This window comes from Ovis canadensis, chromosome 22 (genome assembly GCF_042477335.2).
Source record: "Ovis canadensis isolate MfBH-ARS-UI-01 breed Bighorn chromosome 22, ARS-UI_OviCan_v2, whole genome shotgun sequence".
Taxonomy (NCBI): domain Eukaryota; kingdom Metazoa; phylum Chordata; class Mammalia; order Artiodactyla; family Bovidae; genus Ovis; species Ovis canadensis.
In genome coordinates, this window is record NC_091266.1 from 34,332,778 (window position 1) to 34,358,768 (window position 25,991).

Here is a 25,991-nt window from a genome sequence, read left to right on the forward strand (position 1 = left end):
GCTTTGCAACAGGAGAAGCCACTGCGATAAGAAGCCCCAGCACTGCGAGGAAGAGTCGTCCTTACTCACTACAACTGGCTACTTGATAGGGTGGCCATTAATATTACATAAGATAATCCGCGTGGCGTATGTAGCCCAGCACCTGGCACTGTGTAAGCACTCCATACATTTTAGCCTGTGGTATTTTTATGACTATTCTAATCATTAATGCCACGCCCCACAATCCTGTTCTTCCCCATCTCTAGTCTTCTTCTTTCCCTATTAGAGAACCTTAATGAGGCCTGAAGATCTTTTGCATCAAAAAGTCAGCAACAAAAAATCATGTTTTCCATGAGACTGAGATGAGATAGAACTTTGCAAGCTTAACATACATTTGCAAGCTTAACATAACAGCTGCTGGATAATAGTAAGAAGTGATCTCTCTCTTTCCTGCCTCCCCACCCTTGTGACAGGATTCTATCCAGTTGATCACAGTATCTGTCACTATGGAGACAGGGCTTACAGTTGTGCCAGAGCTTCAAATAATAAGGCTCTAATTCTCACTTGATCACTATCTCTGCTGTCTCTTCCTACAAGGTTTCAGGTTATTAGTCTTAGGGAAAGAATGGTTCGCTACAAAAATTGATCAAAAATAAATCTGATGAGGGAAAGTGTGGTATATATCTTGAGAACAGGGTTTTCATCATAGAAACTGGCAAGATAGTCTTAAGAAAGCCTTTTTTCCCATTTGTTCTCGTGCCGATGTTTCCAGATTTGTAACGTAGAAAGTGCTAACCTATAATACATCTTGGCACATCTGTTTTAGGTACCCTATTAAAACTGGATGGATGGATGGATGAGAGGAAGGGAATTACTTTATGCTATCTCTAAGGTTCAAGGGCAAAATTAGTTACTTGTAATGAATTTTACAAGGCTTAGGAAAAGAAAGAATTTTCTTATAAATTTTATTTTTGGTATTTATATACTGAAACTCAGTGCTATCTGAAAGAAACTTGTAACTCATTCATTCATTCACTTAATAAAGAGGCATATGCCAGGCACTGTTTTGTACTTGGGATGCTAATGTAAATAAGGTGGTTCTCATCCACCCCACATTTCATTAGTTTTAAAAAACAAGTTAGATATGGATAATCATGAGACAATGTGGTTAAGTGTTATAATGGATGTCCAAATGGATTATGGATTATACTGGTATCTCTGCAAGTGTAATATTGGTGGCCCATTAAAAAATTTTTTTTAAAGGTAATGCATGCATCTAGTGTAAAAATTAGAAGGCACAAGAGATTAAACAAACCCCCCACTCTCAGGGCTCAGCAGTTAGGCGTTTGCCTGCAGTGCAGGAGACGCAGGAGACTTGGTTTGATCGCTGGGTCAGGAAGGTCCCCTGGAGAAGGAAATGGCAACTCACTCCAGTAATCTTGCCTGGGAAATCCCGTAGACAGAAGAGCCTGGTGGGCTACAGTCCATGGAGTCACAAAGAGTTGGACACGGCTGAGCACACCCACATACCTAAACAAAGAAGAGTAATCCAGCTTCTCTCCCACCCCGTCTTCTAGCCCCTAGATTTCCTTCCTCAGAGGCAGATGTTATTACTAGTTTCTTGCTTAGTATTCCAGATATAGTCTATATAAATACATAGCAATGCACTAAAAATTAAAACAAATTTTAATGTTTGTTTAATTTTTAAATGTAAATTATTGTACACAGTATAAAATTCAACAGGAAATAAAAAGGTATGGAATAAAGTGCAATTAATTTTTATTTGGAGAGAAAATAGATCCTGGACCATCTTCTCCTAACCTAGGAGCTAGCTGTAGTGTCAGCGTAATTCATTCTAGATGCTATAACAACCCCTGAATTGCAGTGGTTAACACGATAGGAGTTTATTTCTTGCTCGAATCAAGATCCATGCCAGTTAGGCAGCTCTCCTAGATCCACGTCACTTTATGTAGCCGCAAGAGATCTTGGCTCCTTCCGTGATGTGGTTTTACCATCTCTGAGCCCTTCATTTCTTCCAGCTGCACAGATTGGGAAATGTGAACTAAGGATCATGGGAAGTTTTAGGGGCCAGGCCTGAAAGTAATGTGCATACGTCACTTTGTCAGAATTGCATTGGCCTGAGCTAGTCACATACCGTCTGCTCCCAGTTAGAAGTGCATCCTTTCCATACACAGAAGAGGAGCAGTGCTGGTGAGCATCTAGCTGTTATTCTTCGCCATACTGGGATAGTTCCTTAAACTTCATTCTAACCTTGGTATCTCTTCTGTTTCCATTGTAGGTGGTGTACCTGGCCAGTGAGACCTTCAACTATAGTGCCATCGACCGAGTGAAGTCCAGGGGCAAGCGGCTTGCGTTGGAGAAAGTGCCAAAAGTTGGACAGCGGTTTAACCGCATTGGGCTACCACCGAAGGTATAGACTGCCCCCAGGTGGCTCATCAGAGGTGGTGATTATAATGGCATAACCATCCAAGTGGTGAAATAAGGTGTTTGCAGGCCCACCTTTGGACACTTGAATAGCCTACCCTGAGGCACCAGTCTTATTCATGTCTGTCAAGGGCCTAAGGTTTGAGGAGTAATTCTCCAAAGAATAGAGAGTAACTTCCTTACTTTACTCCTCTGGACCATTTAACTGCGCCTTTTGAATTTGGATGAGCAATTACTGTCACAACCCTTTTCTAAGATAAACTCTATAGGGCCTTCGTGGGTACTTGGCTTACTCCTGGGATCTTTGGACTTGGGCTGTAGGGAAATACTTCTTCTAGTCTTCCTTTTTGGTTGCAGGTTGGTTCATTCCAGCTCTTTGTTGAAAGTTACAAAGATGCAGACTACTGGCTACGGCGTTTTGAAGCGGAACCCCTTCCTGAGAACACTAACAGGCAGCTGCTCCTGCAGTTTGAGCGGTTGGTGGTCCTGGACTACATCATCCGCAACACTGGTGAGCAGCTGTGGGTGGTCCTGTGCCCTGGTGCCTGGCTGTAAGGAGCCACCAGGCAGACATGGAGGCTTGCTTGCAGAGCTTGGTATCAGAGTACCTTGTCAGGATGAGTTTTTAATAAGACAGAAGGGTTATACACATTGGAGAGGGTGCTGAAAATACTTTTTCTAGACCAGCTTTGTCTAGGCACATCGTGTGTAATTATCAGAGGCGGTGAGTACTTATGTTTCACCTTCGCCTCTCTCCCAGTCTCCTGCAGAAGACACTTTGGCTCTTCCAAAGCAGCACAGAGCGCTCTCATCCTTGATCCCTAGTCATTCGTGGTAGCCTGGCCTAGTACAGGACAGTTTTGTCTTTAAACACCACATCTAAGTAGACTCATATCTTCCCAGGTGGCGCTAGTGGTAAAGAGCCTAAGAGGCCCTAGTTAGATCCCTGGGTCAGGAAGATCCCCTGGAGGAAAGCATGGCAACCTACTCCAGTGCCCTTGCCTGGAGAATCCCATGGACAGAGAAGCCTGTCAGGCTACAGTCCACGGGGTCTCAAAAAGTCGAACACGACTGAAGCAACCTAGCATGCATGCATTCAAGTGGACTCATACAGTATTTTCATTCTGCGACTGGCTTGGTCACTTAGCATAATATCCTCAGAGTTCTTTCATATTGTAGGATGTGTCAGAATTTCTTTCCTTTTTAAAGTTGAATAATAGTCTATTGTGTGTAGATGCCTCATTTCACTCATCCATTCATCTGTAGACAGACACTTGGGTTGCTTCCACGTTTTAGCTATTGTGAATAATTCTGCTGTGAACATGGGTGTACAAATATCTTTGAAACCCTGCTTTCAGTTCTTTTGAGTGTGTACCTGGAGGTAGAATTGCTATATCATATGGTAATTCTGTGTTTAGAATTTTTTGAGGAACCGCTATACTGTTTAAATGGCAACCCACTCCAGTAGTCTTGCCTGGAAAATTCCATGGATGGAGGAGCGTGGTAGGCTACAGTCCACGGCATAGCAAAGAGTCGGACACGACTGAGCGACTTCACTTTCACTATACTGTTTTCCATAGTATGGAGAACATTTTACAGCTGCATCGTTTTACATTCCCAAGAGCAGTGCACGAGAGTTCCTGTTTTTCCACATTTTCACCATCATTTATTATTTTCTGAGTCTATATATATAAACATATATATATATAGTAGCCATCCTAATACTAATAGGTATGAGGTAGTATCTCATTGTAGTTTTGATTTGCATTTCACTAATGACTAGTGCAAGAGCCAGCCAGTCCATCCTAAAGGAGATCAGTCCTAGGTCTTCATTGGAAGGACTGATGTTGAAGCTGAAACTCTAATACTTTGGCCACCTGATGAGAAGAGCTGACTCATTGGAAAAGACCCTGATGCTGGGAAGGACTGAGGGCAGGAGGAGAAGGGGATGACAGAGGATGAGATGGCTGGATGGCATCACCGACTCGATGGACATGGGTTTGAGTGGACTCTAGGAGTTGGTAATGGACAGGGAGGCCTAGCATGCTGCGGTTCATGGGGTCATAAAGAGTCGAACACGACTGAGCGACTGAACTGAACTGAATGACTAGTGATGTTGAACATCTTTCCGTGTGCTTTTCCCATTCGTGCTAAGTCGCTTCACTTGTGTCCAACTCTCTGAGACTGTATGGACTGTAGCCTGCTGATGGTTGTCCCATCCTTGTCAAACTGTGCTTGATTATATATGCAAGGGTTTATTTCTGAACTCTGTAGTCTAGTCCATTGGTCTGTCTCTGTGTCAGTACTACACTGTTTGATTACTATAGTTTTGTAGTAAGTTTTGTAATAAGTTTGTAAGTTTTGGAGGAAATGTGATTCCTCCAGCTTTACTCTTTTTTCTGGATTGTTTTGGCTCTTTGGCAGTCCCTTGAGATTTCATATGAATTTTAGGATAGGTTTTTCTGTTTCTGCAAAAAACATCATTGGGATTTTTATATAACTGCATTTAATCTCTAGATAAGTTCGCCTTCAGCAGTACTGCTGTCTTAACAGTATTAAATCTTCCAATCTGTGAACATGGGGCATCTTACCATTTATTTATGTCTCTATAATTTCTTTTAGCAATATTGTGTAGTGTTCTTTATACAAGTCTTTTACCTCCTTAGTAAACTAATTCCTAAGTGTTTTATTCTTTTTGATGATATTATAAATGGGTTTGTTTCTTAATTTCCATTTTGAATTGTTCATTGTTATTGAATAGAAATGCAGCTGATTTCTGTGGTTGACTTGGTATCCTGATCCTGACTTTTGCTGAGTTTATTTATTAGATCTAACAGTTTTTTGTAGAATCTTTAGGGTTTTCTGCATAAGAACATATCATCTATAGAGATAATTTTACCTTTTCATTTCTAAATGTGGATGCTTTTTATTTCTTTTCTTGCATAATTGCTCTGTTCTTTCAGTACTATGTTGAATAGAAGTGGTAATATTGGGCATTTTTCCTTTGCACTAGATCTTAGAGGAACAACTTTTAGTCTTTCACTATTGAATATGATGTTTGGTCTGGATTTTTCTTATATGACTTATATTATTTTGAGGTACTAGTCTGGTGGTGACAAATTTTCTGTTTTGTTTGTCTGAAGTTGTCTTTACTTCAGCTTCATTTTTGAAGGATATTTTTACTGTACATAGAATTTGAGATTGGCAATTATTTTCTCTCATCAGTATTTAAAAAACATTTCATTAATCTTCTTGCTCCCATGGCTTCTGTGGAGAAGGAAGTTGTCCATATGGTAACTGTATTTTTCGTTTCCTGAATTTCTATTTGATTCTTTTTTGTAGATGATTGTTTTCTGCTGATACTCTTATTTCTTAAGCGTATTAAGGATTTTATCTTGAACACTTCAGAGCTTATATCTTTTTTGAGGCCCCTGTAGATTTACTTGAATTTTCTGTTGTTTTCGTGTCATCTCGTCTCTGTGTAGACCTTGTTATTTTTAAGTGTCAGATATTGTATATCAAAAACTGTAGAATTATTTGGAGGTCAAGGATGTTGATATCAATCCTGTCTGGAAGAAGATGTTTGCCTCTGGCAAGCTGCTGGGGTCATCAGAAGCCTAGGATCACATTAATTTTAGGTATTGAGAAGAAATACCTTACCTTCTGCTTACTTCCAAGGTGTTAGCCCTTTAGGTTTCAATGCAGAGCATGGATGATCTACCAGGGTTTCCTCCTCCTTGCCAGTCACCAGGCTTTGTCTCCCTAGCTCCCTGGGGCTGTTAGCACACTGTTCTACCTCTCAGCATCGTAACCACCTCTTCCCAAATCAGCAGCAGGTGCTGTAAGAAAAAAGAAGCCACAACGGGTGGACTCCCCTCTCTGGAGTCTTCTTCTCCCAGATCATGACAGTCTAATTCTTAAGGGTCTTATAAAATCTCCAATCCCTTCAAGAAATTTTAAAACATTTTGTCCCTTTTTTATAGTTGTTCTTAATAGTATGAGTGGTTTCCATGTGTCAGAATGTCTAATTCACCACTACTGAATGTGAAAATCACCCCAGTTTTGTCTACTAACTTCATATTTCTGTTCACAGATCGAGGCAATGACAACTGGCTGATCAAATACGATTGTCCAATGGATAGTTCTAACTCTCGGGTAAGTGGTTAATCTGTATTTTTTTAAGGAGAGGATGAGGTGGGGTATACGCACAATACGGAAGCACATAATAGTGTGATATTTAGGTCACATAAGTTCAGAGGAATCAGGATAGCACACGCCTTTAAAATTGAGGTTAATATTTGGTAGTCGTTGTTCAGTTGCTAAGTCATGTCTGACTCTGCAACCCTGTAGACTGTAGCCAACCAGGCTTCCCTGCCCTTCACTGTCTCCTGTAGTTGGCTCAAACTCATGTCCATTGAGTCCATGATGGCATCCAACCATCTCATCCTCTGTCACCTCAATATGTTTTTATAAGGAATATCCTGCTGATTGATGTTAATAGAGATAGAATGAAGAAAAGTTCAAATAAATTTGGAATCTGTTGCATACTTTGTGCCTTCTTTGAAGATTCACATTGTATGGAAGCATAGTAAAGGTCTGAGAAATAATGCATCAGTGCACCTGTGTGATTTCATTTGGCCTGGTGATTTCTAAACCTTTGACCATGGAATACTTTTCTCACAAGACTACAGTTCCACAGAATGTGAGTTTAGAAAAAGCTGCTTCCTACAACTTTCTTTACGCTCTCATTGCTTTTCTATTCCACCACACTTCCCCTGTGCATTTTAAAAAATTAGCAGGAAGGCCACCTGGAGAAGGAGAGTAAGATTGGCTTTTTTCTTTTTAGTGTTTTCTCCCCCTTCCAGTTTTATTGAGATATAATTGATATATAACACTTTGCAAGTTTAAGATGCGCATTGTGATGACCTGAGGCACATATATACTGCAAAATGCTTCCCACAGTCAGGCCAGTGGTTCAGAAATTCTGTACATCAGAACCATCTTACGAGCTTATTAAAAACAGCATGGATTCTACAAGCCTCTCCTCCATTAGATCTCGGGTAACACTGAGGATCTCACACTTCTAGTAAGGTATCCCAGAGGATTCTGGTACAGGCATCCTGAGCCCACCTGCCCTGTTCTGTGGTGGCACTGGTTAACCTGAGCACGGAGCCAAATACACAGTCCTGGGAGGGTCTGACACGCGCTGTCCCAGGCAGCCTCTTCCACTGTCTCTGCACTCAGCTCTCGTCCTTTTCCTCTTAATGCCTCAGTGAAGCCGAGGAACAGATTCCGTTGTGCAAATGCAACCAGCTGTTTTCATCCACAGTTCTCGTATCTTGCTGGAAAATGTCACCACCAGTGAAGTGGCTGCTGATTCAAGATCCACATTAAAGGACCTTGACTGACTTATAACTGATTTTTCTTCCCTTTTTTTAATGGGCTTCCTAGGTAGCTCAGCTGGTAAAGAATCCACCTGCAATGCAGGAGACCCCACTTTAATTCCTGGGTTGGGAAGTTCCCTTGGAGAAGGGATGGGCTACCCACTCCAGTATTTTTGGTTTTCTCTGGAGGCTCAGACAGTAAAGAATCCACCTGCAATGTGGAAGACCTGGGTTCAATCCCTGGGTTGGGAAGATTCCCTGGAGGAGGGCATGGCAACCCACTCCAGTATTCTTGCCTAGAGGATCCCATGGACAGAGGAGCCTGGCGGACTACAGTCCATAGGGTCGCAAAGAGTCAGACGCAACTTTTTGTCCCTTTTTTAGACTCTTAGGGTTCTCATTGCCTTTCCCTGTGAGGAATGGCTCATAGTTCTCTTTTGTTACTGTCATTTCCTGTGTTACCAAGGACTGTGACAACTTTTGAGAAAGTGTACTTTTTCTAAGAAGAGAAAGGGACTCTGAGAACCTTGAATTAGCCAAATCAAAGTGCCATAAATATATTAAGTCCAGGTAACAATTTGGAAACCGGTTCAGAGATTGAGTAAGGACTGGTGCCTGAACTGGTTGAGATGGGAGCCTTTGCTTCTGCTTTAAAGCGCTGGAGGAAGGTGGGGCTCCCTAAGTATTCAGTCTTCCTTGCTCTTCAGGACACAGACTGGGTGGTGGTGAAGGAGCCTGTTATCAAGGTGGCGGCCATAGATAATGGACTGGCTTTCCCTTTGAAGCATCCTGACTCCTGGAGGGCATGTAAGTCTCAAGACCACTATGGTCTGGCTCTTTTCGTGCTCTTTCTCAGTGTTCTTATCTGTGCAATGAAGAGAATAATACCTCTATCACAAGATTGTTCTAAGGACTAATGCAATCATGCAGCTCAGCACCTGAGCACAATGGCTGGCACATGGCAACCACTCCACAGTGTAAACTGTTAGTATCCTTTTTCCCATACATTATTCCCATCAGAAGCACAGAGCTGAGTTTTCACATCTCTGCGTTGCATTTTTCTTAGTCTTTCTGAAGACTCTTATCATAATTTATTCGATTCGTGTTTCTAAATATAAGCTGCTGTTCCTGTTCTGTCTTCCTTGTCGACATCCTGGAAACCAACCCCTGGCCCTGTTATAACTGAGAAACCTTTAAAAAGAGAGAGAGACAAGTAGGGGCTTACTAGTCCCTTTGCAGTACTTGTCTGTCTTTTGACAAGGAGCGTCTCAGTGTTTCAGTGGCAAGTGTTGATAATTGCTTCTAGGTAGGCTTGCATCTTGAAAAGTCATATAATGTCTGGGAATGAGCCCAGGCTCAGGGATTAGACAGACCTGGGTTTGAACCCTGGTTTCTCCACGGAACTGGTTAGCCTATAGGGTTAGTGACCCCTGTCGCTTTAATTTTCTGTTGTGTTTAAAATAAGGGGCATGCAACTTTACCTGTGCTCTGATAGGTGGGGGACATAGACGGACAGGGACTCTTTCAACACCAGCTTTGATCTTGACTTTTCCTCTTTTCAGATCCTTTTTATTGGGCCTGGTTGCCCCAGGCAAAAATCCCGTTCTCTCAGGAGATTAAAGATCTGATTCTTCCAAAGATATCAGACCCTAACTTCGTCAAGGACTTGGAGGAGGATCTGTATGAACTCTTCAAGGTTAGCCCTGGGACCCTTAGCCTTAAAACCATATGGAAGAAAAAATTCCAGCGGTTTTCCTAATTTGTCCTGATACAAGCCAAGATAGAATGGAAACATCCTCTGGCTTGTGTTAGCCAGTGGAGAGCAAGGTTTCCTCCCTGTGGACAGCAAGACCTAGTTTGGATTGGTGTGAAAACAGTTGGCAGCTGGGCTGAGTCACGCTGGTTCGTGTCCCGTGTGTCACGTGGCTGCAGTGTGTCTACAGAGCTCTCATTCTCAAATGGAGCCCCAGAGCCTGGAGTTCTTCAGAGTTAATCATGAAACTGAGGACAAGATGGTTACTTGTTCTCTATTTTGCTGTCTGTGAAATGGAGTCATCGGGGTTGGGGTGAACATCACTAAGCCTCCTGAGGGTTTTCTAGTTGGAGGAGGAAAATGGGTTCTTCTGAGGCATTCATGCAGGTTGTATCTCCTTCTGCCCTTCTTTTTGCAGAAAGATCCTGGTTTCGATAGGGGCCAGTTCCATAAGCAGATTGCTGTCATGCGGGGGCAGGTAAGCCTGGGACATCCTCCTGGTATCATCCCCAGGGTCTCTCTGAGAGGGTCATATGCTCATGTTGAGTGAGTGTGTAAAGGTCGTATCTCACACCCATTTTAGTCTGTGCCATCCATGCTTGTGACTCTGTCTTAACACCTGAGAGGAAAGGTAGCCGGCCCAGATCTCCCACCTCTTCCATGGTATCAGGCATTTGGTGAAGCACCTACTATGTGCTTGGTTCTGTGCCACTTGCTTGGTAGTTCATTGGTGGATTTAGCTGGTGGTCTGGGTCCTCAGGTTGCTCAGGGCAGCGGTAACCCCTGGTGATTAAGAGCTAGGCTCTGGAGTCAGACGTGCTTCACCACTCCCCAGCACCATGGCCTTGGGCAGGAGCTTCTGCTTCCTTTTTATAGAGCAGGACAGTTACCATACTTTGCAGAGCTGGTCAGAGAATCACATAAGATTATGTGTACCAAGTGTTTAGTAAAAACCATGCCTGGCACATGGTAAGCACTCAGATGCTGGTCATGGGTATAATTTTTGTTGTTACAGTTACAAGCCACATTATTTCTTCTTTCTCCCCTTCATCTTCAAAGAGAACCAAGGAAACCACCAAGGCATTGTTGATCTTCCATAGCAGAGCAAAGAACAGCTTGAAAATTGCCTAAAAGCTCGAGGACACTGACATTCTGCGTATCACTTTGAAGTCTTAAAGACAGCTGGAATAGCCTAGCAGTTAGGGCACAAACTGGTCAGGGTGTGTGATTTGAAGCCTGACTCTGCCATTTATTAGCTGTGAGGTCTCAGTCAAGTTGCTTAATCTCTCCTCCTTTTAGTTTCTCTCCCTGTAACATGGGATTAATAACAGCACTTATCTCATAAGGTTATTATGAGATCTGTGATTGAAAACAATTGGAGTAGTGCTGGTATATTGAAGTACTCAACATGGGTTAGCTATTTTACTAGGGTTTTGTATACAGCTTCTCACATCTTTGAAGGACAGGAAGCTTTTCTCAGTCATAATTATCCAGTTACCCTCTTTCCTCCATTTAGCAAAAGGCTTCTGATGAGGGCAACTCTTGAGCTTACCAAACCCGTTTTCTCTAGAAATGGGACAGACAGAGGATTTAATAGCTGTAGTTATTAGAGCTGCCTGAATACCATAAGATGGTCTTCCTACATTTCCCAAATAATGTAAAGGCCCAGTTAGGCTGGCAGAATTGTTAGAAATCTTAAAAGCCACGTGGCGTACTCTGGCGTTGTGAACCTCAGCGTAAAGGAGCAAACTTCTCTAGTTTGTGTAGATTGCACCTCTGTCCCTGTTGCACTGTCTTCTCTAATCCCTTCCCAGTCTCTGGCAAACATAGCAACTTTCCTCTCATTCTATTTAGTTAAGGCCATTATCGAGAGTGGCAAAAGGCAGAGGGGCAGGGCTTGAGAGCGAGCTATTTTAGCTTTCTTTCCATCGTGTGCTCTTAATGTCCTTTGAGAGCGAGTGGCATTTTACGACCTAGAGTGCCTACCGCTGAAACTGTCAGGATGAGTCATGGGTGAGTGTCCAGCTCCTCCTCCTAGCACATGGGTGGAAGGAATGCACCACCTTCTGTCTCCCTGAGCCGCAGTCATGGAGTGGACTGTACAGTGTCCTGGAGCCCAAGGGGAAGAATGGGAACCCTGGAGAGATGGATTCGGGTGATAGAGTTGTTCCTCACCATAAAGGCTTCTAACCAGACATTAGATAAAGAACGCAGAGTCTGAGGGAAAGCTTTGATAACATCTTCAAAGACAGTATTTCTTTTTTGGCATTATGTACCTGCTATAAATTTTTCTTAAACTTTTAAATTAGGAACATTTCAAACCTCGGTAAAATTGAAAGAAGGGAGTCATCTAGACTCACCAGTCATTACATTTAATTAGCCACGTTTGCTTTATCTTATATCACTAAATGTTATCTATCTGAATATTATCTATACATCTGTATAATTTTATCTCTTTTATAATTTGTCTCTCTCCCTAGATAGATAGATTTTGTTTGTTTGCATTTGGCCAAATCTTTTGGAAGTAAGTTGTTGACAGTTTGACGTTTTACCCCAAAGACTTAAATGTACTTGAAAGGTGGCCCTAACCCGAAGACCCAGCCAGAGAGGTAGTAAAATCCTGTGTCATCAGCTGGATGGTGTCCTGCATGTCCACTCTGATTCCGTTTGAATCTCTTCTTAGTTCCCTGCCCTGATCTTGTACTCAAAGCTCTTTGAAGCAGTGTAGGGTGCTGACAAATACCCAGACAGTGAAGTTAAAAAGGAACTCATTACCGGTAGGATCCACTTGTGACCTCTGTTCCAGGTGAACCTCTGCCTCTTTGAGGGTAGCCTTTGTAGGCCAAGGATCGTTATGGCTCAAGGCATGTGTGTCTATGTGAATGGGGGCAGCCGCCCAGCCATCCTCTGACCTGGCTGTGAAAATCTTCAGCATCGGGTGGTTCAAAGGCTGTGGTAGGACCACTTCAGCTTTTGTTCTTTCCTACCAGAGAAGATACACGGTGGTGGCTGATTGTGACAGGGGAAAGAAATGTGTTCCTCTGTTCACGAGTCTGAAACGTCTGTAAAATACAGACACAGATTTGTGAGGAGCCACACATACTGTGGTATCCTGGAGCAGAAAAAGAACAGAACTGGAAAAGCTAGTGAAATCCGAGTCAAGTCTGGAGTGTGGTTAATACTAATGTTCCAGTGTTGATTTCTTAGTAAAGGTACCATGGTTATAGAAGGTGATCAGATTAGGAGAACTTGGGTAAAAGGTACATATCTTTGCAACTTTTCTGTAGGTATAAAATTATTCTAAAGTAAAAACTTATTTGAAACAAAGATGTCAGCATGAGAGGTAGAGTTCAACTGAAATGGCTTTTATTTTTTCAATACATAGTCTTTGTAGGAGAATCAGAAACTAAGGATAAACTAAAGTCACTCTATCTCTAGGTCACCTTTCTTGACCCAAAAATAATCACTGCCAACCTTTAAGACCTGTTTTCCTCCATAGATAAGAAAATAGGATTTTAGAAAATAAAGGTGGGGGTCACACTAATACTGGTTCCTTATCTCCTTTCTTTTCTGTCCAAGACATTGTGATCAGTTTTCCATGCCCGTAGAATGTTTTTTAATTGCTTGTTTCTAATCCCTTAGATTATTAACTGATCCTATACTCTCGGGCATTTATATAATTTTCAGTTATTAACAATACTGCACTGTATAGATTGAAACTTAAGTGTTCTGTGCATGTCAATGATTGTTCCCTTAATCCTTAAAAATGAAGTTGCTGAGTCAGAGGGCTTGTCCACTTTTAAGCCTTTATGGTCCACTTGCCTTTCTGAAAAACAGTCCCATGATCTGAACACTCCCCAACTCTGAGTCGATATCTTCTTCTGTATCTTTACTAACTAGACAGGCGAAAGAGGAGGTATTTGTTTTCCTTTGTATTTTTTTAAAAGGTAGAGAGGTTTCCATTTTCTGAGTATTGCCCTCTTACATTCTTATTGTGGTAAATAGCCTGTCGGTACAGTTTTCCATTGGTGTATGGTCTGTTTTTGTACTGATTTATAGGAGCACTCTGCCTGCGGGTCTCCCTTCGGAGGCAGACCAGGATGCCTAGGCACTGCTCTCACTGATCTCATTTCCCCCCTGCAGATCCTAAATCTGACCCAGGCCCTGAAAGACAACAAGTGTCCCCTGCACCTCGTCCAGATGCCACCTGTGATTGTTGAGACGGCCCGTTCCCACCAGCGATCTTCTAGCGAGTCCTACACACAGAGCTTTCAGAGTCGGAAGCCCTTCTTTTCCTGGTGGTAGCCCCAGAGGCAGACAAAGGCATATTGTCTGAGACTTGGGCTGGGAGGAAGCCTGGGGAGCGGGTTGCAAGAAAGCCAGAGAAACCGGTGGAGATCAGTGCTCTTAAGAGCCCTCCCTCTCTGCTCACCACTCCCTCCAAGCTTTCCCAGGCCCCGGGAGAAGCATGAGCAGAGGGACAGAGGTGCTGTGGGCCCTCCTGAGTGCTGGGGAGGGCTGGCGCTCCATGCAAGCCGTCCAGACAGGGGGAAAGGAGCATCTCCTGGGGGCAGGCTGGGAAAGTCCCTTCCCTCCTGGACACCCTGCTCTGTTGCTATTCCTTGTTATATTCTGCATCAGAAAAAATACAAATACAAATTTCAGTACTAGTAGCAAAACCCAGGTAGAATCCCAGACCCTCTCATGGCAAAACCTCTGATCTAGACCTAAATGTGCATGGACCCAAACACCCAGGTGTCTCACAGTTCCTTACTGTGCGGACCAAGGCAGCTGGGAGGCTCGCAGTGCCGGGACAGACAGGAGCCACACTTCCCTTTTGTGTCTTGCCGAGTGTTCTTTCCGTCTTCCTCCCACCAGTGCAGTAGGTTGACTCCAGACACGATTTTCACAGTGAGGGGACAACTGCTCTGGAACTCCCAGCAGTTTTACAGTGTCTAGATCACCTCTGCTCCCTTCCCCGCTGGGGACCCAGCCCCTCTAGGCCAGGACTGTAGGTTGCTTTCCCCTCAGGCAAAGACAGGAGGGAGGCAGTTACCTCCCCAGCATGGGAACATGATCCATACCACTAAGTATATGCTGGAAGCTGTGATGTTCTGTGGGTGGGCTTACCCCTGTCTTGCTCCCCTAGTCCTTGGCCCTGGCCAGAAACGACAGACTTTCCCAGTCTGCTGATTTGTTGCTGTTGTTTTTGATTTTTTTCTCAACTCTTTTGACTTAATAGGTTCGGTTCTGGGTTCTGGAGTGGCTCTCGGTGAGGGTTCTAGGGTGGGTCTAGTTCATGAGAGGACAGGATATTAAGTCCTTGGGTTTCTTTGTGTGGTACCACTGCTGCTGGATGGAGGCAATGAGACTTGTATTCTGCCTCCTAATTAGCAGCTTCCCTTTGCTCCCTGACTTCTTGTTCCAGGCCAGTTTTTCTATGGCTTCTCGAGAAAGGTGGGGCCCTAAGGAGAGAGGTGTCCCCACTGTCCCCAGTGCCTGCCCAGCCCAGTGTGCATCTTCTTGCTTCCCTGTCTCTTTCCGCTCAGCTCTCCCCCTTACCAGCTGTCCGAGCCCTTTCTACACCAAAGCAAAGAATGGCCTCAGTGGGGAGTACAGAGGGTGTCACCCAGGGCTATGGGGCAGCCCTGGACGGTTCAAGTTTCTGGCACCCTGCAATTGGTCAAATCAGCCTTGGAAAGAAACTATCTTGAAGGTTTGAAAACCAACCAAAGAAAAGGAGTGGGGACTGTTGCCGTGTGCCCTCTGCTTGCCTAGCTCCTGCTATTGCAGGAAGCGGAGCAGAGGTGTGCAGCCCTCTTGTCAGCTGGGCCAGGCTGGTCCCCTTCCAGTACAGCCCCCAGGAGCCAGCTTACCCTGGGCTTCCACCCCGCCAACAGAAGAGTCTCTGGAGCTGGGTGTGCATGCCCTGTGGACAGAGGCGCTGCTCCCCGCCTGCCCCAGTCCTGACAATCCCATTGAGCTGACCTGGACTTTGGCCTTGGGGACCATGTTTGTGAGAACTTGGGAGCAGCAGGGCTCCCAGAGGCCGGAGGGGACCAGGGTATATTTAGCTCTCCACAGACATCTGTTTATAAACGTGTTGTTGAATTGCCCCACCTGGGGTGGAGAGGGCCTGAGCGGTCTAAAGGGCTGGTTGCTTCCCCCACTGAGCAGATCTGCACGTTGCCCTCAGCCAGACCAGCTCTGGGATGCAAAGGAAATTGGGTCCAATGTAAGAGGGAGCTGGTCCCAGTCCTGGCAGGTGAAAGTACGGGGCATCCTTTCCTGGCCCACATCTGTTCTCCTTGAAGCCTGTACTCAGGTTGCCTTGAATGTGGACTTTGGGAGAGCCTGGGCCCTGAGTGCCAGGGCAGGCTTTTGGGTGGCCCTCACAGAGCTGCCCGGCCCAGCCCTCTGCCAGCCATCGGCCCATCTCCCAGTGTCAGGGAGTGGAGGCTGGGCTGTGAGAGTGCCGCTGCCTCTGTATTGTTCTAATGCACTGTAGAAAATTGTATATGTAATGTATTTAAATCAATGCAAATGTATGAATAACAAGTCCAATTCCGACCTTTTTTGTCTAGCTTTCTTTGGTGGAAAGAAGACCAGGTAGGATGCCTTTTTAAGGGCAGAGAACCCTGTATTGCCATGGAGTTGCTGAGATATGGCTCTTGAATCTGTTTTCCTCTAGTAGAGTAGTACAGGTTCTCATTTCCCAAAATATTGTTTTAACCCACTTGACACGAACACCTGACCTGAACCTACATTGATTGATGCAAAGCTGTTTATAATCATCATGTATCTTTCTTACCGTGAATATTTCTTGCAGAAATATTAGTGTTTTGTTTCGAGATGTTCCTCTGATAGGGATTTTACAGTTTTTGCAATGTCTGCTTTCTAAAAGCTGAAATAACTTTAAATTCCGGAATCATCTTTCCCCGAGGGCTTGGATTGAGGAGTGTGGACTGGCTTTTCTTCTTGGCCACAAGAGGGCAGCCCTGCTCTGTGTGCATCCCTGTCCACCTGGAGGGGTTTTAACCCTGGCTCCTCTAAGTGAGGATAATCAAGCAGATAGGAGGGTTGAGAGGGAAGCTAAGTGCTAATGGCTTCTTTTGAGCCAAAGCCAGAACAGCAGTCAGAAATCCTCACCTCAGGGGTTTTCAGGAAACTTCAGTAACGCAAAAGGCATGATTGGTGCAGCTGTTGAGCCGCCTCAGAATGGTTTGCCCACAGGGGTGAAGAGGGCAGCTGAGGAGCTGGTACCCACTGCATGGGTCATCCCACCCAGGGCCCGCTGCCCACTATGCAGTTCTGACTGTAATAGGAGCTGGTGAGGGGCCAAAGACCCTTCTCCTCTCCTTGGACCAGGAGGCCAGCTCTGTTTTCTCCTTCCTGGGAACTGCCCCATCCTTGCAGTGAGCCCGAGCCTCACCCCCGGCTCCAGAGTGTCCATTTCCAGATCTTCCCCTGGCGTGACAGACTCACATAGCTCTCGATGCACATGGTTTTATTTTGCCACTTGAACTACGTTTTTCCTGTGCTGGCCTGAAGGGGCAGGGGTGTGGGACGAGCTGCTGGACCATGGGCCACAGTTGTAGCGGGAGTAGTGGGATGCTGCGTCAGAGTGCCTGTCACTTGACTCCCAGGAAGGCTACCCTGCAGCCCAGGCATAGTGTTAAACTGAAAAGGGCTGAGGCAGAAACGGGCACTGCTTTTCCACAGTCTGGTGAGGAACAGGTCCCCTGGGACAGCTCAGCAGAAGCCTCTGGGCCTGTTCTGGCCCGCACAGGCCAGTGACAGCAGTGAGGCTGTCTCTTCTTTGCCTTCCCCAGCCCTTTGGCAAAAGTCTCTGTGACTCCTGGGGAGGATAGAGCCGGCCCCGGCCCCTTTCCCAGCTCAGTGTCTGATCTGATGGAGGTAGCTTGTGGGTCCTGGCTTCCTCCAGTTCCGGCGGATCCGGGCACTGGCCCTCCTAGAGTTCACATACTGCTCACTGGAAGCCATCTCCGTGGCGCTGCTCGGTGGCTCGGCCGGCGGAGCACAGGGCTCTGCGGTTCTGCAGGGAACAGTCACGTTAAACCAACATCAACAGGAAAGACAGCAGGGACTGAAGAGATTTTGGTCATGATGAACTATTAAAGCACACTGTTCAGAGCCAGATGAGACCAGGGCTCTGGTCTCATCTCTGCCCCCAGAGAGCTGCATGACAAGGCAGAGGTTTCAGACTGCTTTTCTGTAAGGGGAGTTGGACCAGATCAGGGGTGTGACACTCTGTGTTTCTCCACCCTCCTCATCCTGTCCTGATACAAGACCAGAGGGCAAGTAGCCTTCTTAAGATGATTCCAGCAGGGATTACTGATCAACTGAAATTCATAGGAGCAACAAAGCTGATCTGCTGCCCCGGCCCTGATGACCTCTGAAGGCCTTGGGCCCAGAGCGTAACCCAGAGTGACTGCTTAGGCCACCTATATGGTTCCGCTTGGTCTCTTGGGGGCTTGCTGTTCCTGAGTGGGCAGCGACCTAAGCAAAGAGGTGAAGGACTGGGGGAAATTCCTGGTGAAGTTTCTCAACAGTTTTTAACCCTTGATGTCTCTATGGTACTCTCCTGTGCTATTTTCTCAGCAGTCCCACAGCTCAGATGATCACCCAGCTTACTTTTGAATGTTACCTGTTCAACAACAGGTAAATAGGATTTTTTTTTTTCCCTTCCAAACCATAGTCCCTCCCTCACTTCTGGTTCAGAACCACTGTGAAATGAGGTGGCACTGAGTGGACCCAGGCACCCCTTCCCATGGGAGTTCACAGGGTCATAGGTGACCCCAGCAGTAACAGTCTAAGTGCCAACCACACGGTAGGCACTGTGTAGACCTGGCAACAACCCCAATGGCAGGTCCTTCTCAGGGAGGCCAGGCCAGCGGCTCCAGGCCACACCAGCCAGGAAATGGAGGAGCGGGCCTGTCGTGCTCCATGGCCTACCTGAGCCTGCTGCAGTGGTGTACCGAGGGGCCTAGCGGCTTCTGCCGAGGGGGCCTCTTCCTGCGCAGCCTCTTCAAGGCCTCGGCCACACGATGGTCCCCTGCACACTCCCAGACGATCTGTGCCCGTTCCTCGGCCAGCTGGTCCCCGCTGCGCTGAAACAGGCCCTGGATCTGCAGCAGCTCAGCGTCCTGGAAGATGTTGGCCGCGGCCTGCTTGCGGCCCCGGACCTCCGGGGGGGCCCGCCAGGGGGGTGGCTCGCTGACCACAGATGCAGGGGTGCCCATCCTGGGTGCTGAAGAAAGAGCAGGGAGGGACGCCAGCAGCTCAGTGGGCCCTTCCCAAGCCTGGGGGTCTTGACCAACGCAAGGGCTTCTGGTATTTCTGTTCTCCAGTAGCTGAAATAGAATAAGTCTTGACTTAAAATCACTGATTTCCCAGGGCACTTTGGGGAGATAATAACGATAGTCAGACTTTACAGTGTTTAGATGCCTGACCTATGTATTAAGGGTCACAGAGGGTAAGGATTGTGTATCTCCACTTTAGAGGTGAAGATGCACCCCTCAGATGTTAAATGACTTTCTCATGGACACAAAGCCATGTGTAAGTGCAGAGCCAGAGGCAGAGGCCAAGTCTCTCTGGCTTCAGTCCACACAGACCCCAGGTCCGAGTGATAACACCCGTAGCAGCAGCAGCCGAAATGTCTTAAGCACTCAGGTTGCAGGTACCCCCATAACAGCTGTATTCACATTAACATCGTTGAATCAAGAATGAGCACAACTGTCCTAGGAGGTAGATACTTTTTAACCTCCTCATGTCCCAGCTGAGGAAACTGAAGAACAATACTCTGATGCTGAGACCCAAGCTCTGTGGCACAGAGGCAAGAGAGGGGCTGTGGCCTTGGGCTCCACAGGCAGGAATCCGGCTTCTGGCCACCTCTGCCACTTACTGGCTAGGTGATCCTCCTCGCCTCCACTGCTTCCTGTGTAAACTTAATCAGCCATACAAGTACCTACTTCTTAGAGTTGCTGTGAGGGCTGAGTGAAGACACAAAGCATTAAGACCATGTAAGATGCCCCACCAGTCTGCTTTTCCATCTGTAACACTGAGAAGAGCATCCTGTCTTCTATTTTCAAGCTCCTGGGGGGAGGGGGGATGAGCCAAGTCCATATGATTTAGTTAAACAGCATGAAATAGACCAAGAAGATCTAACCACAGTCTGAAGAACCACAGAGAGAAAGGTAGGGGCAGAAGAAGGGGCTACGGGATTGAAATATCCTCTCAGCACAGGCTGAAATCTATGATAATCTCAGTAAAAGTTAGGGTTGGGCCAGTGCCACACCCCACTCATATGCCAGATGAAAACAATTAGCTCAGGTCTCCATAGTTTTCAGTGAATGGTAAAGGGATTCGGCTTACCCACCTTATCCTTGTCTTCACCACAGCCTGAGATGGCTATGGGATTGGAAAATAGACTGGAGACCAGGAAGACCAAAGACTTGGCGTTATACAGAACTGGCTTTGAGTCCCAGCTCTGCCGGGCTTCTCAGTTAGCTCAGATGGTAAAGAATCTTCCCTCAGTGCAGGAAACCAGGGTTCAATCCCTGGGTCAGGAAGATCCCCTGGAGAAGGTAATGGCAACCTACTCCAGTATTCTTGCCTGGAGAATTCCATGGACAGAGGAGCCTGGCAGGCTACAGTCCATGGGTTGCAAAGAGTAGGACACGACTGAGCAACTAACACACCCAAGCTCTTCCTGGCTGTGACCTTAGGCAAGTTACTCAATCTCTCTGGGCCTGTTTGCTCAACTAGAAAATGGGGCTAATAACACTTCTCAGGATTATTGTAAGGATTAAATGGGTCTAGTGTGTATCAGGTCCCCAGTGGGAGCTAAATAAATACAAATGCCCCTCTTCTTGGCCTTCTGGATTTTTCACTTACGTCAGGGGTGTAATGTGGACCCTCCTTTTCCTCTTAGCAGTCTGGCCTGAGCCAGCTGAAGGCCTTGCCTGTGTTCCCTTCTCCCTGCACAGTCCTGAGCCTAATGGGGAAGGTTGGTTGCTAAGTCAGACCCCACTACACAGCTAATTACAGAGAGACCAGTCAACCAGCAGCCCAGCTTAAAAAAAACATCAAATTTGAAATAAATGTAAATAAAAAATGTACATACTCAACTGTAAAAAGTATAAAAGATGAGAATCATATAAATAAGAGCATTACCAGCTTCCTATCCTCAGCCTACCCACCTGCAGACATAACCCTTACTCTCACCTGCCTTTGATGCTCTTGAGAATTTGAGCGATCTCTCCCTCCCATTCAGACTCCTCAGATATGACTGTTCCCCACCCGCCCTTGCCCTGGCCCTCCCTCCTCCTCACCTCAGTAGCCACCCTCCTTCTAATAATTTCTACACTCACTCTGTTTCTATCATAACCTGCTCTCTCTCTTGAAAAGATTTAGTAGCTAAAATAAACCTGCAGAAGACTTTCAGATAAATTAATTTTTTAAAAATGTGCTTTTTATCTGGAAAATGGGGATTTTAAAATCTGCCTCTCTGTAGGCACAATTATGGGAATCCAGTTAAGACCTAATATGTGTGGTAATTAACCCTCCAGAGCTGATGATATAAATATACTGTGACCAGAAAACAACAGTCACCAAGTCACACTTTCAGGCTGATAAAGAGAAGCAAAAGCTAACTACTATGGGGTGTTTGCCTTGCCAGGTGGCGCTAGTGGTAAAGAAACCGCCTGCCAGTGCAGGAGACATAAGAGACGCAGGTTCTATCCTTGGGTCAGGGAGATCCCCTGGAGGAGAGCATGGAAACCCACGCCAGTATTCTTGCTGGGAGAATCCCATGGACAGAGGAGCCTGGTGGGCTACAAGTCCAAAGGGTGGCAAAGAGTCGGACATGACTGAAGTGACTAAGCATGTAAGCTGGGCGTGTTTATTCTGAATCAGCAACATGCATGGTATCATTTCATCCTCAAAACCATTGTTAGGAATCAAGCACTGTTAACCTCATTGCCATTCATAGGGTACTAAAGAGGACCTGAAATACAGGTCCAAGCTCACCCTAGCCTCAGGTGAGCCCTAGTCTAAGTGACTGCGGCCCGAGCTTTTGAATCACCAAGTTGCCCTCACAGCCTGGCAGCTCAAAGCACATTTCTTCCCATTATATCTGTGAAGACTGTTTCACTATTCTTTTCTAATTCATGTAGGGGGAAACGCGCCAGTAGAAAGGGAAGAGGATGAATGTCCCACACCCCAGGCAAGAATCGGGGTGTGGAATTTGTTTTAATCTCCACTAGCGCCAAAGCTGTCTACAGGGTGACAGGCTGCCCCCAGCCTTGAAGCCATGGCGCTCTGAAGGGGAAGAGCCCCAGCCTCTACAGAAGAAACCTGGAACTGCAACGCAGCCCAGTGCACAGAGATCTGGCTCGAGTCAGGGGACTAGCTTTGAGCCCGAGCTGCCACTCACTGGCTAAGAGACCTCAGGCACTTCACATGGCCTCTGTGGGCCTGTCTTCCTCTTACAGTTGAAAGGAAGGGTTTATTCTTATAGTCTCCAGGGCGTGTGCTGGTGTTGAGAGTCAGTGATTCCATGACAAGGCTAGGTCCACACGGAAGTGGAGATGAGTTAGCTTGTCTGCTAGAGCCCAGGAGCAACATGTGTGGACACGTCTGTATAGTTAGGTGCCAGAGAACTCCCCTTTTCTGCCCTCCTTAGTCTTCCCTGGAGGCCAGACACTGTTGTGCTGCTGTGGGGTTATGGTCTGGTAGAAGAACTCACTGCTCGAAAGCATTCTAGTGACCTAGGCTGGCTATGGCCTAGAGTAGACTCCTAGGCTGATCTGTGCAGTGGGAGAAGAGCTGATAGTCCTGCTCTGGGACTCAGTCAGTCTCACCTGCCCTTCAGAGAGACAGGTCATAGGATCAAATAGCAGCAGCTGCCTTAGGGAGGAAATGGCTGAGCCTGACTTTCCAGATGGTCCAGCCACCCACCTCTACCAGGGCTGCAAGGCCCTGCCTCCAGCAGTCAGTTACAGAGTTACAAACAAACCAACAAGGAACCATGTGGGCAAGTCTGAGCCCCCAAACCTCAACCATATCCTCGTGAACCTCGGGGAGGCCTTGGCAACTCCAGATTTTGAGGTCCCTCACTCCTGGCTTGGCCTCCCATCCTGGAATTCAGACAGCAGAGTGAGGCTGGGAATAAAAATCAGTGATTCCAAGTAGGATTAGATGATAAACTTTGAGAAAGCTGAATCAGAAGATTCAGGAGAAAACTTACTATCAGGAGAAAATTTCCTGTCTCATTCAATGTGTTACTTTCCCACTGATTTCCTGGACAAGACCTGAATCCAGGGAAGTCAGTGTGTACTTGAACAATGGCACTTGTTTAAACTGGGAAATGAAACCATGGGGCTATTAAAAGATTATAAATGGATCTTTCATTTCAGAGCTGACATAAAAGATAGGCATGGATCTGTGAGCTGATGAGTAAAGACTAATTGCAGAATCCTTCAATTTGATCCAAACTAGCTTAAAAATGAACTCACAAAGTAAATATCAAATGTTGAAATTGAAGTTCAACTTGTTTTGAAACAGGCAATAAAGGAAATGCTAAGCTCTGACAAATATATTTAAAAAGTGACTCACCATGCACTGAATTTGCAGTATACAAATACGGTGTCCAACTGAGCATTTTTTGTAATGTATGAAGCTCAGTTCAGACAGCTTTTCACAGTGTGGTCTCGGGGAGGTGCAGAGAACTATGACAGGCACAACACACTTGTGTGACCTGGGCGGCAACTGAGCCCTCACTCACTCAGCTCACCCCCTTCAGATAGGATTGGTGATGTTGACAATCTGTAACCAGAGGCCAAGGGCCTCTTAGAAAAAAGGAAAAAAAAAAAAAACAACCTGGAGGCTCTGGCCCAAGGCCCATATCAACATTTCTGGCCTTGGCCTGTTTCCCTGCCCGCTGGAGAGCAGCCAAAATCAGTGGCTCCTACAAGCAGGAGGGTCAGTCCAAATGGCTATGTGGGTCCTGCCTCACACAGGGCCTAGTTCAGCCAGTAGAGAACTAGACACAGGTTGGTCTGCAATTCTGTGTCCCAGAAGGTAGAGAAAGGAAATGGATCCTTTCCCCAGGTCAATTCTCAGGTATGACTTGGAAATAAACTCCGGCTAGATCTAGGATTAACTCTTTCATAGAGTCCAAGAACCCTGAATTCTGGTTTTGCCATTGATAATTGAATGCATTGGCAGGCCTTGGTTTTCCCCTGCCTCAATTCGCTCATCCTCAAAATGGTGAGAATAGATAACTCTTAGGGGATAGAAAGATTAGTACTGTAGTATGCCAAGGATCTATCCCAGCACATTACATCATGAATGAATGATGGAAGGGAGTAGTTATTGCTGTTGTTTAGTCGCTAAGTCGTGTCCAACTCTTTTGTGACCCCATGGACTGTAGCCTGCCAGGCTTGTCTGTCCATGGGATTTCCCAGGCAAGAATAGTGGAGTGGGTTGCCATTTCCTTCTCCAGGGGATCTCCCTAACCCAGGGACCGAACCTGTATCTCTTGCATTGGCAGGCAGATTCTTTTACCACTGACCTGCCAGGGAAGCTGATGGGAGGGAGACAGGCTATTTAGCCACCAGGGACTATAGAATCTCGGCCATTTTCATTTTCACTCATGAAACTCCCTCAGAAAGGGCCTTCACTCTTGGGAGAAGAGAGTAAAGGGAGATAGGTTCATCTGTGGACTTTTAAATCATACCTGCAGTAGAGGCTCCCTGTCAAGCTTGCTCCCTGTCAAATGCAGAACAGCACTTCCTGAGAAGTAATATCTTTAATCCTCACAACACCTCTATGAGGAGGCACTATCCTTGTTACACCCATTTTACAGATGAGAAACCTGAGCTCAGAAAGGTTTGGTAACTTCCCAAAGTCATACAGATGGGTAGGTGATGAGACTGGGATGGGAACCCTAGTCTGATCTCAGCGCCCACACTCTCAATCACTGCTATTTTTGTTCCTGCCAGATGGCTGAGGAAGTCTTCATGGGGAGGAAGGACCCGGGAGGCTTTGAAATATGCTATCTGCTTCTGCAGGTTTTGGAAGGTGCAGGGATCAAAGGCAGGTCTCCCAAGACTGTGTGTCTGTGCCCTCAGCACTCCATGGTCCCGTGGGGAGTTAGAGCGATTACTCACCACGCAGGAGCGCAGAGCCAATAGACCTCCAATCGGGATGGGGTCAGCTAAGATGCCCCCACTCCAACCCCTTTCAACGCTTTCGAAAGGGCAGGCGCAGTTCTGGGCTTCCTGCCGCGATGGTGCTCACAAGGACCAGACGGCGTTCATCAACAGGACAAGACCTTGGGAGGGGGTATCCTGGCCGAGGTCACACGACACCACCAGAACGGGTCTGCCCCTGAGTCTTAGACGTGGCCGCTTCGCACGACGGGCCCTAACTGGACCTGGGAGTTCGGGTCTCACCCACACCTCTGCTCTGACAGCCCTCCCACACGCCTCCACCGCAGCAAAAGCTTGGCTGTCGACCTACGTACCTGGCCTCCCGAGGCGAGCCACCTCGGTCGCAGCCGCGGCTCCCCGGAGAAAGCGCTCCCCAGCCCCGGAACAGCCAATCCTCAGCCGAGCCTAGGTGAGAGCTCCCGGAGAGCCTTCCAAAATCGAACGCGGAGACACAGGGAGCCAATCGGAGGCCGTAAAGAGGCGAGGGGCGTGTCCAGGCTCCGCCCCCTTCTCTCCACTGGCCTGGAAATCGGAGTGCGAAGGGGCCTCGGGTCCAATTAGCGGCGGAGCAGCAGCGAGGGGCGTGCCCTCCCAGCCCTTTCCCTCCGCCCACTGCCACCCTCGCACTGCGCCCGGAGGTGCCCCTTTCATTGACGTCAGTCCTCTAGGACAGCGCGGTTTTGCTGGCTCCGGAGTGGGGGCGGGGCCGCATTCCTGCCCCGGGGTGCGGCGACGGCTGGCTCTGCCGGGTACACGTGACGGATGCCCCCCTGCTCTGGACCCGAGGCCTGTGCGCGCGGCGCCGCCTTCCTTGCTGCTGCGTGTGGCCGTCTGCAAACGGACTTGCAGCTCCTTGAACTGTACTCCACTTGTCTTCTGGCTCCAGCTTTGAGAGAGGGGAAGGGACAGTCAGTGCGGTAGTCAGATCTTTGGTTTCAAAGCCAGAATGTCTTGGGTTCTAATCTTGAAATCGGGGAATTTACAGCTTAGCAAAATATTGAAAAACTAAAAACATTTAATTGTGAATTACAGTTGTGATAAACATTAGGAAGGAATCTAAGCTCCCTTGGGGAGGTCCTAGAAGGTAGAGTCATATTTTTCTGTGAAGGAGGCGTTGAGATTAAACAGATGAAGAGGCGTGGATCTGGGAAAAGAGGAGGGAACATGCTAAGGCTAAGGCCAGGAGGTAACTTG

General features: G+C 46.7%; 2 protein-coding genes across 3 annotated transcripts in view; one reads left to right on the plus strand and one right to left on the minus strand.

Moving 5' to 3' along the window:
• The window catches only part of PI4K2A (phosphatidylinositol 4-kinase type 2 alpha), a 27,062-nt gene extending 10,931 nt beyond the window's left edge, over positions 1-16,131 (plus strand). Inside the window, exons 3-9 of the mRNA XM_069568249.1 lie at positions 2,279-2,410; positions 2,782-2,935; positions 6,518-6,579; positions 8,516-8,615; positions 9,371-9,504; positions 9,980-10,039; positions 13,705-16,131. Of these exons, the coding sequence (XP_069424350.1) occupies positions 2,279-2,410; positions 2,782-2,935; positions 6,518-6,579; positions 8,516-8,615; positions 9,371-9,504; positions 9,980-10,039; positions 13,705-13,866 (804 nt within the window). The 3' untranslated portion in view covers positions 13,867-16,131. The remainder of the gene's footprint in view (positions 1-2,278; positions 2,411-2,781; positions 2,936-6,517; positions 6,580-8,515; positions 8,616-9,370; positions 9,505-9,979; positions 10,040-13,704) is intronic.
• Positions 16,132-17,051: 920 nt separating this feature from the next.
• AVPI1 (arginine vasopressin induced 1) lies at positions 17,052-25,455 on the minus strand. Of its 2 annotated transcripts, none has more exons than XM_069568252.1 (3): positions 25,112-25,455; positions 18,538-18,935; positions 17,052-17,617 (listed from the first exon to the last, which is right to left on the minus strand). In XM_069568252.1, exons 2-3 carry the CDS (start codon positions 18,822-18,824, stop codon positions 17,458-17,460), a joined length of 447 nt encoding a protein of 148 aa, XP_069424353.1. In that variant the 5' UTR covers positions 18,825-18,935; positions 25,112-25,455; the 3' UTR covers positions 17,052-17,457. The 2 variants fall into 2 exon arrangements, with proteins under 2 accessions (XP_069424353.1, XP_069424354.1); XM_069568253.1 differs by having other exon boundaries at positions 24,756-25,183.
• Positions 25,456-25,991: the final 536 nt, after the last annotated feature.

Bases quoted from the DNA above. Each gene is read 5' to 3' on its own strand.
- AVPI1 (XM_069568252.1), bottom strand. From the start codon at position 18,824: ATGGGCACCCCTGCATCTGTGGTCAGCGAGCCACCCCCCTGGCGGGCC. The intron at 17,618-18,537 runs GTAGGCCATGGA...TGTTCCCTGCAG, and splicing joins CACCACTGCAGCAGGCTCAG to AACCGCAGAGCCCTGTGCTC.